General features: G+C 32.5%; 2 protein-coding genes across 4 annotated transcripts in view; one reads left to right on the top strand and one right to left on the bottom strand.

Moving 5' to 3' along the window:
• ACC (acetyl-CoA carboxylase) overlaps positions 1–15,608 on the top strand; it is a 78,681-nt gene that overhangs the window by 42,678 nt on the left and 20,395 nt on the right. For all 3 annotated transcript variants that reach the window (XM_089713299.1, XM_089713300.1, XM_089713301.1), the window contains 10 exons: positions 193–298; positions 904–1,044; positions 1,910–2,016; positions 3,109–3,245; positions 3,811–3,897; positions 4,758–4,840; positions 5,380–5,489; positions 5,827–5,955; positions 6,272–6,454; positions 15,426–15,565. In XM_089713299.1, coding sequence (XP_089569425.1) covers positions 193–298; positions 904–1,044; positions 1,910–2,016; positions 3,109–3,245; positions 3,811–3,897; positions 4,758–4,840; positions 5,380–5,489; positions 5,827–5,955; positions 6,272–6,454; positions 15,426–15,565 — 1,223 coding nt within the window. The remainder of the gene's footprint in view (positions 1–192; positions 299–903; positions 1,045–1,909; positions 2,017–3,108; positions 3,246–3,810; positions 3,898–4,757; positions 4,841–5,379; positions 5,490–5,826; positions 5,956–6,271; positions 6,455–15,425; positions 15,566–15,608) is intronic.
• On the bottom strand, positions 6,865–12,508 carry LOC149475440 (odorant receptor 13a-like). The gene is made up of 8 exons (XM_089713495.1): positions 12,430–12,508; positions 11,727–11,863; positions 10,668–11,191; positions 10,192–10,291; positions 9,674–9,769; positions 9,215–9,313; positions 7,066–7,125; positions 6,865–6,980 (listed from the first exon to the last, which is right to left on the bottom strand). The coding sequence occupies exons 1-8, from the start codon at positions 12,491–12,493 to the stop codon at positions 6,936–6,938; spliced, it is 1,125 nt and encodes a 374-aa protein (XP_089569621.1). The 5' UTR covers positions 12,494–12,508; the 3' UTR covers positions 6,865–6,935.

The raw sequence follows: 15,608 nt of genomic DNA, 5'->3' as shown, positions 1-15,608 counted from the left end.
ATCGCAGCAAGTCAACGACTATTAGCAAAGTGAGGGTAACCTAACTAACTACCTAGGTGTGAAAGGGATAAAAAAACATACAGGCGTCATTCAACGTCATATTTTCTTGTTACAAGTTAATGTTCATAATGAAATCGCCAGTGTATTAGATATAAGCTTCTTGGTTACGCTACAAATGTGTTTTTCGTATAGGTGATGAAAATGGTGATGACACTAGCCGCGCCTGAGGCGGGTGTTGTGACTTGGTGCATGCGACCTGGTGCCGTTTTAGATATGGGATCACTTATGGGGACACTTGGTAAGTTTATTATTATATAAATTATATATTTTCTGTTATCTATTGTCTTCTATACATTGACGTATAATATACAAAACCACAAACATGCCTGGAAGAGATCACTCTTAAGTGGTAAGGCCACCCTTTGTGCTAGTCTACTATAAGTTTTATTATTTTATATACTAGTGTATACTATAAGGTTGTTTTAAAAAAGTATTTGTATACCAGCACAGTAAAGTGTATAAAATAAATAAATAAAAACAACTAGACTCACAATACCACTCAAAAACTGTCCGAAGCAAAACTCTGCCTACGCGTGTATTGGGCAGAGTTTTCGAATGAGAGATACCTACAATTGACTTTGAAGATTACTGCCACGAAGTACCGTTTTTGGATTAAAAAATTGTGAATTTCTCTATATAAATTAAATAAACATAATCTACAGTAAAAGAGAGTATTTTTTAGCATATATTTACTTTTAATAAAGGATTTTTAGGACAAATAACTAACTGCAGTACTTTTTAAAAAAATACATAATTACGACTTGTTTGTTGAGAAACCGTTTCGGTTAACATTTTTTTGCCCCCACACTAGAAAAATCTAACCACCATTTTACAATTTCACAGAACTAGACGACCCGTCGCTAGTCACAACGGCTCAACCGTACAAGGGTCAGTTTCCACTCGGTGATAGTGCATCATCTGTGTCTGATAAACTGAATCATGCGCACAATAAATATAGGGCCATATTGGAGAATACGCTGGCTGGTGAGTTATTATTTGTAAATAGAGAATATAGAGTAGTGCTGTATTATATTTTTATAAAATTTAGATTTGAAAATATATGTAGGTAGTTAAATATATTTATACTAAAGTTTAATTAGTATAAGGGCTGATTTTTCAATCCTTGATTAAAACTTATTCATCGAATTACGTATTAAACTACCATTTGAAAAATGTCTTCTCATTGTCCGTATTTGACAGTTTACGTGACATTTTAATATTATCGTGTAATACTTTATTTGACGGGTAAGTTTGAAAAATCGGCCCTAAATATATTAAATTAAGTATTCTGCAAGTAATGATTTTCTGCTACATTGAACCACGTATTTTAATTAATTTAGAGAAAATAAAACACAGCAAGTGTAGGACAATGTTTGAGCAAGTGTGATAACATCATTGCGTATAGTGAATTTTAAAATTTCAAATAAGTTTTATATACATGCAACGATTCAAGTTCGATAAATTAAATTACATTTATGAAACCTTTTGATTTCAGCCTCAAATAGATTTAAATGTATAAATAAATAAATATTCAGGACAATTTTCACACACGGCACGATCTGATCCCATACTAAGCTTTCGCTTGTGTTATGGAAAACAGATGGCTGATAAACATACATGTATAATTTTAAATAAATACTTATATAGATAATTAACGCCCAGAAACAGAGCAAACATCTATGTTCATCACACAAATATTTGCCCCGGGTGGGAATCGAACCCAGGACCTCTGGCTTGGAAGGCAGGGCCACTACCAACCAAGCCAACCGGTCAGTCAAACATCGATTTAATCCCGCAATATTATTTTCTATTTACTATTTATTATTACCATTTTCGTATATTTTTACAGGTTACTGCCTCCCAGATCCATACAACACGCCTCGTCTTCGAGAAGTGGTTGAGAAATTCATGCAAAGTCTAAGGGACCCTTCGTTGCCTTTATTGGAATTACAGGAGGTAAATATTATATTTAAAATTAGCTTACGGCCGGCGGCTTCGCCTGCTTTGTCTAAAACCTAATAAATTATATACTAAAACCTTCCTCTTGAATCACTCTATCTATTAAAAAAAACCGCATCAAAATCCGTTCCGTAGTTTTAAAGATTTAAGCATACAAAGGGACATAGGGACAGAAAAAGCGATTTTGTTTTGTACTATGTAGTGAAGTAATTACTAAAGTGTTTAATGAAATATATAAATACAGTCAAATTTTAAGGAATAGAAATAAAAAAATACGCCTAGGTCACTCAATATTTTTTGCAAATTATGCCCATTATTCATTAAAGATATGTCAATAATTTGTATATGGAATACTATTATAAAGGCGAAAGTTTGTAAGGATGTATGGATGTATGGATGTTTGTTACTCTTTCACGTAAAAACTACTGAACAGATTACAATGAAATTTAGCACACATATAGAGGGTAACTTGGATTAACACATAGGATAGGTTTTATCCCGGAAATCCCACGGGAACGGGAACTATGCGGGTTTTCCTTTGAAAACGCGGGCGAAGCCGCGGGCGGAAATCTAGTATGGAATAATTCTTGATTATCTAATAATTGATGTAAAATATACAGATATTTACGATAATGCCGTCTTGCAAAATCTTACTCGAATATCAACATGTACACAAATAATAATCCTAACAGTCATTTTTTTATTTTTCATTCTATTGCCATAAAAAAGAGAAACATTAACATATATTTGGAATTAATTATATATTAAGTTTAGCTGGTGCGTTGATATAATTAGTTAGTCCATTATTAATACACTTTTCTTATATCTAAAAAAAATGTGTGCGTGTACTAGTGCACACACTTAAGAAGTGAAACTTCTTTATGACCTTATTTTTCAAAAAATAATTTACTATATGCAACTTTACAGAAATACGTCGAATCACGCGTGGTAGGGATAAGAAAAAGATGGCGCGTAACGGAAAAATGTCACGCGTAACGAAAAAATGTTACACTAAATTTTTTTCCAACCCCGATAAAGAAGTTTCACTTCAAAAAAAACAAATATTAATATTTTTTACCCATTTCCCAGGTATTATCATCAACATCAGGCAGAATACCGCTCTCAGTCGAGAAGAAAGTCCGCAAATTGATGGCGCTATACGAGAGAAATATTACCAGTGTGCTTGCGCAGTTCCCGAGCCAACAAATAGCCAGTGTTATTGATCAGTATGTGTTTATTTTAATTTTAAAACCTAAGAAATTACCAAAAAAAAAGATAGTAAAAAAGAGCGTGTGTGTCAAAAGTGAAACTTCTTTGGCAAAATTCAAAGATACCAAAATCGTCACCTTACTCCATGACGTGACGGTATTGCCATGACGCGACCTTGAAATTTTACTCTCAACGCGCCTAATGAAGTTTCACTTTAAAAAAAATCAGAAAAAATCATAATGCTCATAAACCAACTCTGCCTAGTACATGCATAGGCTGAGTTTTGCTTCGGACAATTTTGTGTCAAATGTATATTATGTTTTAATAATGGAATGTGTCCAATAATTAAAAAAAATATCATTGATAAAATAAAGAACATTACAAAATTGATATATAACTAGTTTCATAGCATTCAAATGAGAATTTTGACTGAATAGAAAAAAATCGTGGATTGACAGAAAGACGAATGCGGGTTCGATTTTTTTCTATTCCTTATAATTTTCTAAACATAGGTAATTTCTAAATAGTCTTATAATTACTTTTTTCTTTAAATTTCTGTATATTTAAATGTTTTTTTTGCAGCCACGCAGCCTCTCTATCGAAACGTGCTGACAGAGATGTGTTCTTTATGAGTACACAGGCTCTTGTTGTTTTAGTACAGAGATATAGGTAAGTTATTTATATTATAACAAACATACACACAAAAATTATAAAAATTGCTATTTTGGTATATACATATGTATATCCATATGCATTTAGTAATAAAAATAACTGCGTTAAAAACAACCGACTTCAAAAACGGAAAAGTAAAAAATAAAAAAGATTTGATATCATTATTACTATTACTACATATTATTCAGATGTGCTATTTACTAAAAAGGTTTGATGTCGGTGCACGGGCTTAATACTAAGTGCTTAGTGCGCGGACTTAATACTAAGTGCTTAGTGCACAGGCTTAATACTAAGTGCTTAGTGCACGGGCTTAATACTAAGTGCTTAGTGCACGGGCTTAATACTAAGTGCTTAGTGCACGGGCTTAATACTAAGTGCTTAGTGCACGGGCTTAATACTAAGTGCTTAGTGCACGGGCTTAATACTAAGTGCTTAGTGCACGGGCTTAATACTAAGAGCTATTACGCACTGTCGACCAGTCGCTGGCGACTCAGTCGCCGGCGACTGTGACTTACTATAGTTTAAATAGGGGCTTGCGCACTTAGTCGTCAGTCGTCCAGGAGTAAGTCCAGACTGGTCGACAGTGCGTAATAGCTCTAAGTGCGCAAGCCCCTATTTAAACTATAGTAAGTCACAGTCGCCGGCGACTGAGTCGCCAGCGACTGGTCGACAGTGCGTAATAGCTCTAAGTGCTTAGTGCACGGGCTTAATACTAAGTGCTTAGTTGACACCGGCCGAATTGATAACCTCCTCCTTTTTTTTGAAGTCGGTTAAAAATCGGTTGTTTCAATATTATAAACAGACACTCCAATGTTATTTTTGGTTATAGATAAATAAAAATAACGTTTTTCTTACAGAAACGGCATACGAGGCAGAATGAAGGCGGCCGTACACGATTTGCTCAAACAATACTTCCAAGTAGAGAGTAACTTCCAACTAGGTGAGTTATTTTAACGGGTTTAAAACGTGCTTTATTTGTGAAATAATTTAGCAACGAGTTTAAATGTGTTTAATTTCTGAGTAAGTGTAAAACAGAGCGTGCGTGCTGAGCACACGTGACAGATATGAAACTTTTGCAAGATTCAAAGACACCAAAATAGTCGCCTTACTCCATGACGTGACGGTATTGCCATGACGGTATTGAAATTTTACTCCCAACATGCCCAGAGAAGTTTCACTTTGAAAATGGGTCGTTTATTTTTTGCAAAAGATGTTTCAACGTACACACATTAAAATTTTTCTTTATATATGTTACAAAGTTTTATAAAAAAAAATATATATATATATATGTATATTTAGAAATTAATGTCTATTTAACGTATTTTAATCGCGATTTATTGCGTGAAACAGTCGTAAATTTCCAAATATGTATCGAACAACATTAAGCAAACATATTTTTTTATCTTTTTATTAAGTTTTTCAAAGTATTTTCTAGTGTATGTTTTTCATAAAAAAATAAATTATTTATTTATATTTCAGGTTCATACGACAAATGCGTGATGGCTCTACGCGACCGTTACAAGGAAGACATGCAATCTGTTGCTAATATTATATTCTCACATAATCAAGTGGCTAAAAAGAATCTTTTGGTGAGCAAAACTTTATTTTTTACTAGCTGCGCCCCGCGGTTTCACCCGCGTGTCTCCGCTCCTGTTGGTCTTAGCGTGTTGATATATAGCCTATAGCCTTCCTCGATAAATGAAATGATGTTTTTACTAATGATGATGATAAATTATTTTATGTTATAAATTTATAAATAATAGAAAAAAATCGATCACTCAGCGGGACTCGAACCCGCATCCTTCCACGCCAATCCGGGGCGGATGCTTGACCAATTCAGCCACTCGTGACCCGCCAGAGCGATCGAATTTATTCTATTAGTTTTATGTGTTATTTTATGTTCTTAATAATAATAATGACTTACAGGTAACAATGCTAATAGACCACCTATGGTCTAACGAGCCGGGTCTAACAGACGAACTAGCGGCCATACTCAACGAGCTCACATCGCTACACCGTGCGGAGCACAGCCGCGTGGCCTTGCGGGCTAGGCAGGTGATTAAATGACGAATATACATAAACAAATTCTTAAAAAAAATTGGTTGTTTGTAAAGTAGGTTTACGATCGAGATGTTTACGTGATAACGTCTTATTGGTGGCAGCGCTCGAGATGAGACGGGAGATCGGTCCGTCTCTCTCTCGTTATACCTGCGATCGCGCTCGTGAGGTTTTGGTGTGACACAAGTTTCTGAACATGTCACCCGACTAAAACGATTTTAAAAACGTTATCACGTCAAAATCATCATTAATTTTTTGACATTATATTTTTATTGTTTCCCCCTTATAACCTTTATTAAACTATATATTACAGGTGTTAATAGCAGCTCACCAACCAGCCTACGAATTACGTCACAACCAAATGGAGTCGATATTCCTATCAGCAGTCGATATGTACGGGCACGACTTTCACCCGGAGAATCTGCAGAAACTCATCCTTTCTGAGACATCCATTTTCGATATATTGCACGACTTCTTCTATCACACTAATGCGGCGGTGAGTTGTCTTTATTTTTTACATAAAAAATGCTCAAAATAAACAATGCTTTATGCTAAAAATGTGTGTGTATTGTAGAAATGGTAAAAAATAAGTAATAATTTTTTAGAGTGTTTTTACATATAAATTTATAAATATAAATTTATAAAGAATAGAAAAAATTCGATCACGAGGCGGGACTCGAACCCGCATCCTTCGCGCCATTCCGGGGCGGATGCCTGACCAACTCAGCCACTCGTGATCCGCCAGAGCAATCGAATTTATTCTATTCTTTCAGTTTTATGTGTTTTTACATTTTTTATTTTCATCTTCCTAGTTTACAAAAAGTAATTGACAAAAACAATCATATGGACTAAGTTTAAATGACTGATTTTGAACAATTTTACAGGTTTTTGTGCATGAATTTTTTTTCATTCACCGGCCATACATATAGCCTTAATAGCGTAAAAAAAAACTTAATTCGAATTAGAATTCTTGATACTTATGAACGTAATAAAGTGTACATTGAATATGAAGTTTGCAGGATCTGAAAGAAAATAATATTTGTAAAAATTTTAATTTAAACTGACTGAAACGTTTTTTTATTACATATTTTATGACCAAAAACTTACGGATACAAAGAGATCCATATCGAATATTAATTTGTTGAACGCTGTTATTTCGAGTGGTATCTAAAAAGGAAATAAATATTATTCAATACTCAATTTAAATATAAATAAATAAATAATCATTTATTTACACCATCACTACATAGTATAAAACAAAGTCGCTTTCCCTGTCCCTATGTCCCTATGTCCCTTTGTACGCTTAAATCTTTGAAACTACGCAACGGATTTTGATGCGGTTTTTTTTTAATAGATAGAGTGATTCAAGAGGAAGGTTTATATGTATAATAAGATCCATTAAGTAGTGGAGAAGTACTGTTATTTTTGAGGTTTCTCATGTGATGTCGTAAAAAATTACATTTATTCCGCTTACATTGCAAACGCAGGCTGAACCCTACGAGTTTTATCAAAATAATGTACTAAGTATTATACACATTGAAAAGGTCTACAGAAAAGTCCGCGATGGTATATGTCTATCTCTTATGGATAACCCACAATAACTTTTTTTGTCATTTACTTTTTACGACAAATAATGGCTAATTTTCGAAGCGATTTTAACCAATACAGCATTAATCCTTAACCAATTAAATACCATGGATACATTGTTCATTTAATATAGATCTATATGGCCCTTTACACCGTATGATTTAAGTGAACATTTTCGAAGATATTACAGATTTAAAAATTGCGGGACGTAGCGTTTGCGGCCGCCCGGCTATGTATTTTATACCCGTGCGATGCCGGAGCGGGCCGCTATATTTTTATACCTATACAACGTTCACAATTTTTCTGTAGTATATTTAGTATCAGCATTGCACCCGTGCGAAGCCGGGGCGGGTCGCTAGTAATACATATTATAAAGAGGAAAGGTTTGTATGTATGTATGTATGTATGGTTTTCACGCATAAACTACTGGACCGATTTTGATGAAATTTGGCACAGATAATCTTTAAACCCTGAGAAAGAACATAGGCTATCTTTTATTGCGAAATATGTACCACGGGCGAAGCCGGGGCAGACCGCTAGTTATATTATGTTACAAAAACTTAATGGCCCAGGCTCCTAATATAGTTGTAAACTGTTTTTCAGGAGCCTGTGTTCACACTAATTTATATTACACTGTTACAATGGCGTATACACGAATTCATTCACTTTATTTATTTATTTGGGTACATCGACAGATCGCGCATACATCATTCCTTAATAATAAATACAAAGTAAGAATATTCTAATGCTTGATCCTATTATAGATGTACACAGCATTACAAGAAAAACTAAAGATAAATGTAGTTAATGGGGATGTTTTATACAAATAAAGTACCTTAGTATATTAATTCAATATTGCTTAATTTTAAAACGTGATGTGATCTGTGCACTTTTCGTTTAAACATTGATAAACTATCGTGAAAAATATCAAGGTTCGGAACTTTAGTGAGGTATTCATTGTAGGTTCTCAATAAGCGAAAGACTGGTGAGTTCGAACCGAGAGTTGTTCTACAAGTTGGAATGCTGAAAGTTCGGATAGGTTTTCTGGGAATCGAACGGGGAGCATTAAACATTATACTATTGAGCAAATCTGGGCTATCGATTGTTCCGTTTAACAATTTAAACAAAAATGTTAGGTCTAGGGTGACTCTTCTATCCTGAAGTTTATCCATTTTGAAAAAAGCTAGTCTATCATAGTAGGGGCGTCTATGCGAAATGCCAGGTGAAATAAAGGCAAGATACCGAGTGAACCTTCGCTGTACAGCTTCCAGTCGTTGAGAGTGAACGGTGAAGTAGGGGTTCCAAGCGACACTCGCGTATTCAAGAACGCTGCGAGCCATACTATTGTACAGAATAATCCGGGTACTATTAAAACGGAATCCTTTTGTGTTTCTTTTCAAGAAACTTTCATTTATTTATACAATTTTTACAAATACATATTGTAGATAAAAGAGCTTTAATTCGATGAAATTTGCATCTTTGCTTAGCAGATTAATACAGATAAAAAAACAACGATTTTATTCGAGTTTTGAAGCAAAATCCAATAAAATTTTGAATCGAACTCATTGCAAATATTTATTGTCTCAAAAACTTGATGTCAAAGTAATTAAATCACGATTTAAATCCGTTAAAAGTTACCTAAAATATACATAAAGGTATGTTACATTACCTGCGCTCGGGCTATCATGAAGAGTACCATTTTTCGAATCGATATAATGCTGACTCGCTCCCAGTTTGCGCAGTATATTAGTGTAGCTGTTTCTAATGACTGTAATAAATAAATATTTTTCTTAAGTTAAACTTCTTTAGGCGCGTTGAGAGTAAAATTTCAAGGTCGCGTCATGGCAATACTGTCACGTCATAGGTAAGGCGACGATTTGGGTATCTTTGAATCTTGTCAAAGAAGTTTCACTTCTGACACGTGTGCTCGGCAAACACGCTCTTTATCACGCACAATTCACAAGAAATACAGTCTCCCTTAAATTCAATTAATCGATTGTACTATACTTTGCAAAAAAATCTAAATACTGATAGTATAGAAAATATAATATTATGTGTTTAAAGTTTCTTATAAGATTCAATAATAATAGAATACTTTTTGTATAACATGAAATAAATAAATACATACCATATGCTGTAGCTTAGCTGAATAACGACAAGGCAGATAGATGTGCACTATGGTGCCAATAATAAAGATAATGTACCGTAGATCGAGCTCGTATCCCTGAAAATTAATTTGGCATACATAATATAGTAAAATATGTGAAATATACTGTTTAAATGTAGCTTAAGAAAAATGAATTATGTTCTGCTTCTTTCGTCTCTTTATTTTCTTTTTTTATTCTTCAAATTTAAACACACTGAAAACTGTTTATATGGAAATCCTTACTTATTATTTTTATTGTAAATGGGGGGTATTTTTGTTTGTTTGTCATTCTATCACGTTGCAACGATTTTATGACATGAATGTTATGCCTGGAGATGCCTAGAAAGTGATATTGGCTACTTTTTACCGCGGAGCGCTAGTAATATATTATAATTACTGAACAGAACCGATCTTTGTATGTTCCCCTTCTCTTACTCACACTCTTTCTCTTCCTTTCTCTATCTTTCTTTTCTATATTAATATCTTTACAGAATACGTACCTCAGTAATATGATACATACAGTTGCATATTTGTATCATGGTGGCAATGAGAATTATACCCAACCAAATGTTGAAGGTTTCTTGTATTAGGTCGACATATCTGTAACAAATTGAATTAATGTATTTACTTATTTCATATTATAATCTAACATAACAGATTATCTCAAATCGATAGAAATACATTTTATATCACATGTAAAAACGGGAAATTTTATACTTTCTCAACTTAATAGCCATATTGACTATTTATTATTTATGTATATTTAGTTCTTAATAAGCTAACAAATCATAACTCAAACTCAAACATTAATTTATTTAATTAGACTTCTTCTAGAAACACTTTTGAACGTCATTACATATTGTTAACATTTACCACCGATTCGGAAAGCAGTATCTATGGAGAAAAACCGACAAGAAACTCCATAGTTGCTCTTACCAAATAGACAAAGATATTATTGAAATAAAACTACACTCACTTGAAAAGTCGATTCTGCTCCTTAATAACACCAACAATTTTTTCATGCATCTCCTCTACACTACTCGCTTTTAACGCATCCTCAAAAGCCTTGCAATACAGCTCCATTTTCAGACAAGCATGATTTATACTCAAGCCAAAGAAACCGTCATACCCAGTAAAATTAATAACATATAGAATAGCACAGTAGAACATGTACACAAACATGATTTCAAAGTAGGGAGAGTTGAACCTATCTTCTGGGTCACCATACGGTTTCTGTAAATCGTGTATCATATACTTCGTAGGCTCGGATTTAAAGGTAAAGTTGTATATGTTTAAAGTGATTGCCATTATTGGAAACGTCATAACGCAAGATACGACGGTGATGGCCCAACATTTTTCGCTGTATTTTAAGTTGTTTTTGATGCTTGCGTCTATGATGGCCTGGTAGTGGTCAGGCATGAAGTTGTAGGTATGGTAGTCGCGGTTTATTTCGTCGATTATTTGCATACCAGTGATCTGTTTCATGTGCATTATTATTTGCTAGAAAGAGAATTTGTTTATTGATTTATGAATAATTTCTTTAAAAAAAGCATTTTGATGCTATAAAAGTAAACATTCAAATTGTAGGATTATTAATTAATGCTATGTGGGTAAGATTATTGAAAAATTAAATTAAAAATGTACATATTTCATTGGAAAGTATAAATAAAGTAATATTATTTTTCTGGCTTTCTGGAGTTTATAACTCTTTCTCTTCCCTTTTCTTTCTCTTCTTTTCTCTTTTTTATTATTTATACGTTTCATATATGTATTAAAAACTAAAAAGATTCTTTTAAAAACTTGAATTAAAAATCTATATAGTCCAAATAACTCCAACAATACACTAACGGCCTTACTAATAAAAAGTTAAACAATGGATAAATTTCTACCATTTTCTACCATAGCTGTGTCCTGCTCTTGCTCACATGAAACGTCAATCATAAAAACAAGACAGGTTATTGCAATAACTATAATCCATTGCAAAGCGAATGGGTAACATTTTATTAGTAAGACCGTAAGTTATTACTAAATATACCTTTGAAAAACTCCCCAGAAAAGGTCCAACGACAGTACTATGGCGTATGATGTTCACAAAATCACGTCGCATAAAACATTTGTACATGTCGATAAATATTAGCAATGATACAGGGGCTATTGATAGTAGGAGTGCGACTGTAAAAGAAAATTGAGTTAACAAGTTTAAATAGAGGATGGAATAGGTTTATATGATGAAAAATTATTTCATAGTATCATGTTGTCTTCAAAATTTTAGTCTATGTGAAAAAAATACAATTTTCGGTTGGCCTTAGTTATTGAAAGACATGGTTAGGTGCTATATTGTGATCTAAAAAGTATAGTGCATTCGAGCAACTCCGGATTTCGGGTAATTTGTTTTATTGTGAGTATCGTGAAGGCATCGTATGAAAATAATCGGGTTTGATAACAATATTATTCATATTTGTTTAATCAATCAATAGTTACGTATTCAATTAACGTTATTGCAATTTTCCCGTCATCCTTACCATAATGCACCTTACTTGTTTTTTATAATATTTCTTTTTTATATCAGTGAGAATATTATGGTTGCTTATTTACGTAATTTATTTTTGTATATTTCATTAAAAACCTGAGATTCGCTCCTATTTTTACGATGAATATATTTTTTTTTAATTTTGTAAATCCCTGTGAAATTTAAAATAATTTAATTAAATCTTCACAAGATATCTATATATACTTACAAACAGCTACAACACGAATATTACTCAACTTAGGGTTGGGATACACGAACCCAACGACCATCATGAATGATATTATCCTGTACGTTGAGGAGAATGTTTTGTATTTATACCCATCGTTTGCTGAAACAAGACAAATGTACGATAATTCATAATTAGCTTTCCGCCCGCGACTTCGCCCGCTTTGTTTAAAGCCTAATAATTTTTATACTAAAACCTTCCTCTTTAATAACTATCTATTAAAAAAAATCGTATCAAAGTCCGTTGCGTAGTTTTAAAGATTTAAGCATACAAAGGGATATAGGTACAGAGAAAGCGACTTTGTTTTATAATATGTAGTGGTTATGAGTATACTTCAATATTTTAATATCTCAATCATTAAAAATTTTAAGTTGAAAAAAAAAAACTCTTGAAAACAAACGCGAGACTCAAAAGTAAACTTTTTTAAATGTATTATTGTGCATACAATAAGTTTAACACGCTTTTTTAAATATTATAATTCTACCACAGAATACATAATAGTAGCTAAACGCTACAGAACGGACACTCTCCGCCTCCCGCCAAAATTAAACTTACCTCACCCCCGCGCGATCAGACATAAAATGGGCCATATTTTTCTGCAAGGACGATACGCAACGAAGATTGACAACATTAATCAAATTGACTTAAAGTAATTTTATTATTTTGGATTTGTGATTATCGTTTTTCGTAGAAAATGGTTAGATATTGTGCTGTTTACGGATGTATTTCATCAGAAAAACGCGAAATTTTTTTTTTAGGCTAGTCACAAATGTGCCAACCATAAAGCGTTAACACACACATTTGCAGTCTCTACGGTGTGACTGTCAAAACGATCATTTTGTATTAATCAGTTCTTTAAAGAAACGAATCTTCAATGGCGGCGCTTATCATTCCCTCTCGCTCACACACGGCCGTACGGTATGCAAAAAAAAAATGGAAAAATAAAATCACTAAAATGTATTTGATTTTCCCTATAATAGTTTTTATCATAAATTTACAATGACAATTATGCATTTGCGAAAGTAAATAATGTTTTATTGGAATTTGACAAAATATGTTCTTTGGGACAAGTTGTTCAGTTTTATGGGCATATTACAAGTATTATGGGGATTTTATTACATTCTGTATACGTAAATATGATAATTCATATAAATACACAAATACAATAACAAAAAAGTTTGCCAACAAACAATTTGAAATAATTAATAAAATAATTATCAATTTACGTTATTTTTATTTTCTTTTTTGCTGATCCTACCATCTGTCAAAGTCAGCTTTGGCCGCCATTGAAGATTCGTTTCTTTATTGAACTGACTAATATGGAGTGTCCGGGGTGTGATTCTACTTTGTTTCGTTATAGTACTCACATGGGATATAATCTTTTATTTCTGACATTTTATTTAAAAAAATCAGGCAAATAAAATGTGTAAAAAGAAAAAGTTTAACCGTGAAAGTGTCTTTATATATTCGCAGACATATTAGGAAAATAATAAAAAATATATAGAACAAGGAATAATTACATAATGACCAAATTAATTCAATGACTGTTAATCATTGAACTTAATTTTATAACATTAAGGTTCAGGTTCACTTATACTTCTTTTTTAATATCGTTTTTTAGCCTCCATGTGTAGTGGTTTTCAAATATTTTTATTTGTGTTGCTATTTCGATTAATAACAATTCATAAAGTAATTGTTATTGGTATATTGGTATTTATTACCTTGTTAAAATGTTAGTGCACTAAATAATTCAATATCACACTAATATTATAAATGCGAAAGTAACTCTGTCTGTCTGTCTGTTACTCAATCACGCCTAAACTACTGGACCAATTTGCATGAAATTTGGTATGGAGATATTTTGATACCCGAGAAAGGACATAGGCTACCTTTTATTGCGAAATATGTACCACGGGCGAAGCCGGGGCGGACCTCTAGTATCATATAACTTCATTTGAATCCGACGAAACCGTCTACATACAATTAGTATGATTTAACTTGAAACTTTTAATAATTATTGGACATCTCTTATCTTAGCGTTATATCTAATAAATATTGATTTATTTTTCTTTTTTTATTTCACTTTGTTGTGCTAGTATACAAATACGTCTCTAAAACTAAAACTTATAGCATATCAATATTGCCTATATTTTTTAAAGGAAAAAAAAGCTATAATAATATTTTTAACAGAACCTCAAAGTGATTTTATTCGATTAAAAATCATCGTGATATTACCTTGTGCAAAATTATGCAACGCATCATTCTATTGCACACATGATTGTATATAATTATTAAAGGAAAAAGTGCCTTGGTCGACCAATTTTCAACTTGTCGTAATTAATTTGAATTGTTCTTGAAATACTACTTATTAATACCACTAGTTAATGCTTGTGACTTCGTGCATATGCATTTAAATGACCTGCAAAACTGAATTCGTATAAAATAACTATAAATTACTGCAATAGACTTTTGTACATTTTTTTTAAACCTCTGATTTATAAATTTCCTATATTAAAAACTATATCTCTTTAGTTTTGTGTGAATGATAATTAAAGTAATTGTAATTGTTACTTTGTTCAATGAAAGTACTGTATTTATAAAACAATGTAATTAATTAGTACGTGGAATTCTTATAACAATGTGCCCATATCTGCATCACTTTATTCCTTCTTCTTCATTACACAATTCTTTTGTCACAATACGATCTACTGACTTTTAGAAATAACTTAATAAACTTAATACCTTACGAATAATAATTTCCCATACTCAATTACATGATCATCAAACATTTGTGGTGTTAATTATCTATATATAATATTATGTATTTATTTAAAAATTATATATGTATGTTTATCAGCCATCTGGTTTCCATAACACAAGCGAAAGCTTAATATGGGATCAGATCGTGCCGTGTGTGAAAATTGTCCTGAAATATTTATTTATTTATATTTATATTTTTATTTGATATTTTCGTACAGGTATGCAACGCATCCCTAGAAGTATACGTACGTCGTGCGTACACGTCGTACGACATTACGTGCTTGCAGCATTTGGCTTTGTCTGGCGAATTGGGAGTCGTACATTTCCAATTTATACTGCCCACTGGACATCCTAATAGGTGAGTGTGGTATTATAAGTGTATAATGTATAGAACATTGTTA

Source organism: Colias philodice, chromosome 30 (assembly GCF_061535455.1).
Source record: "Colias philodice isolate Cphi_HAF_F1 chromosome 30, ilColPhil1 Martin Lab GWU primary, whole genome shotgun sequence".
In the NCBI taxonomy this organism is placed as follows: Eukaryota; Metazoa; Arthropoda; class Insecta; order Lepidoptera; family Pieridae; genus Colias; species Colias philodice.
Note: the sequence above shows the minus strand (reverse complement) of the source record. Positions and strands in the feature narration are given on the sequence as shown.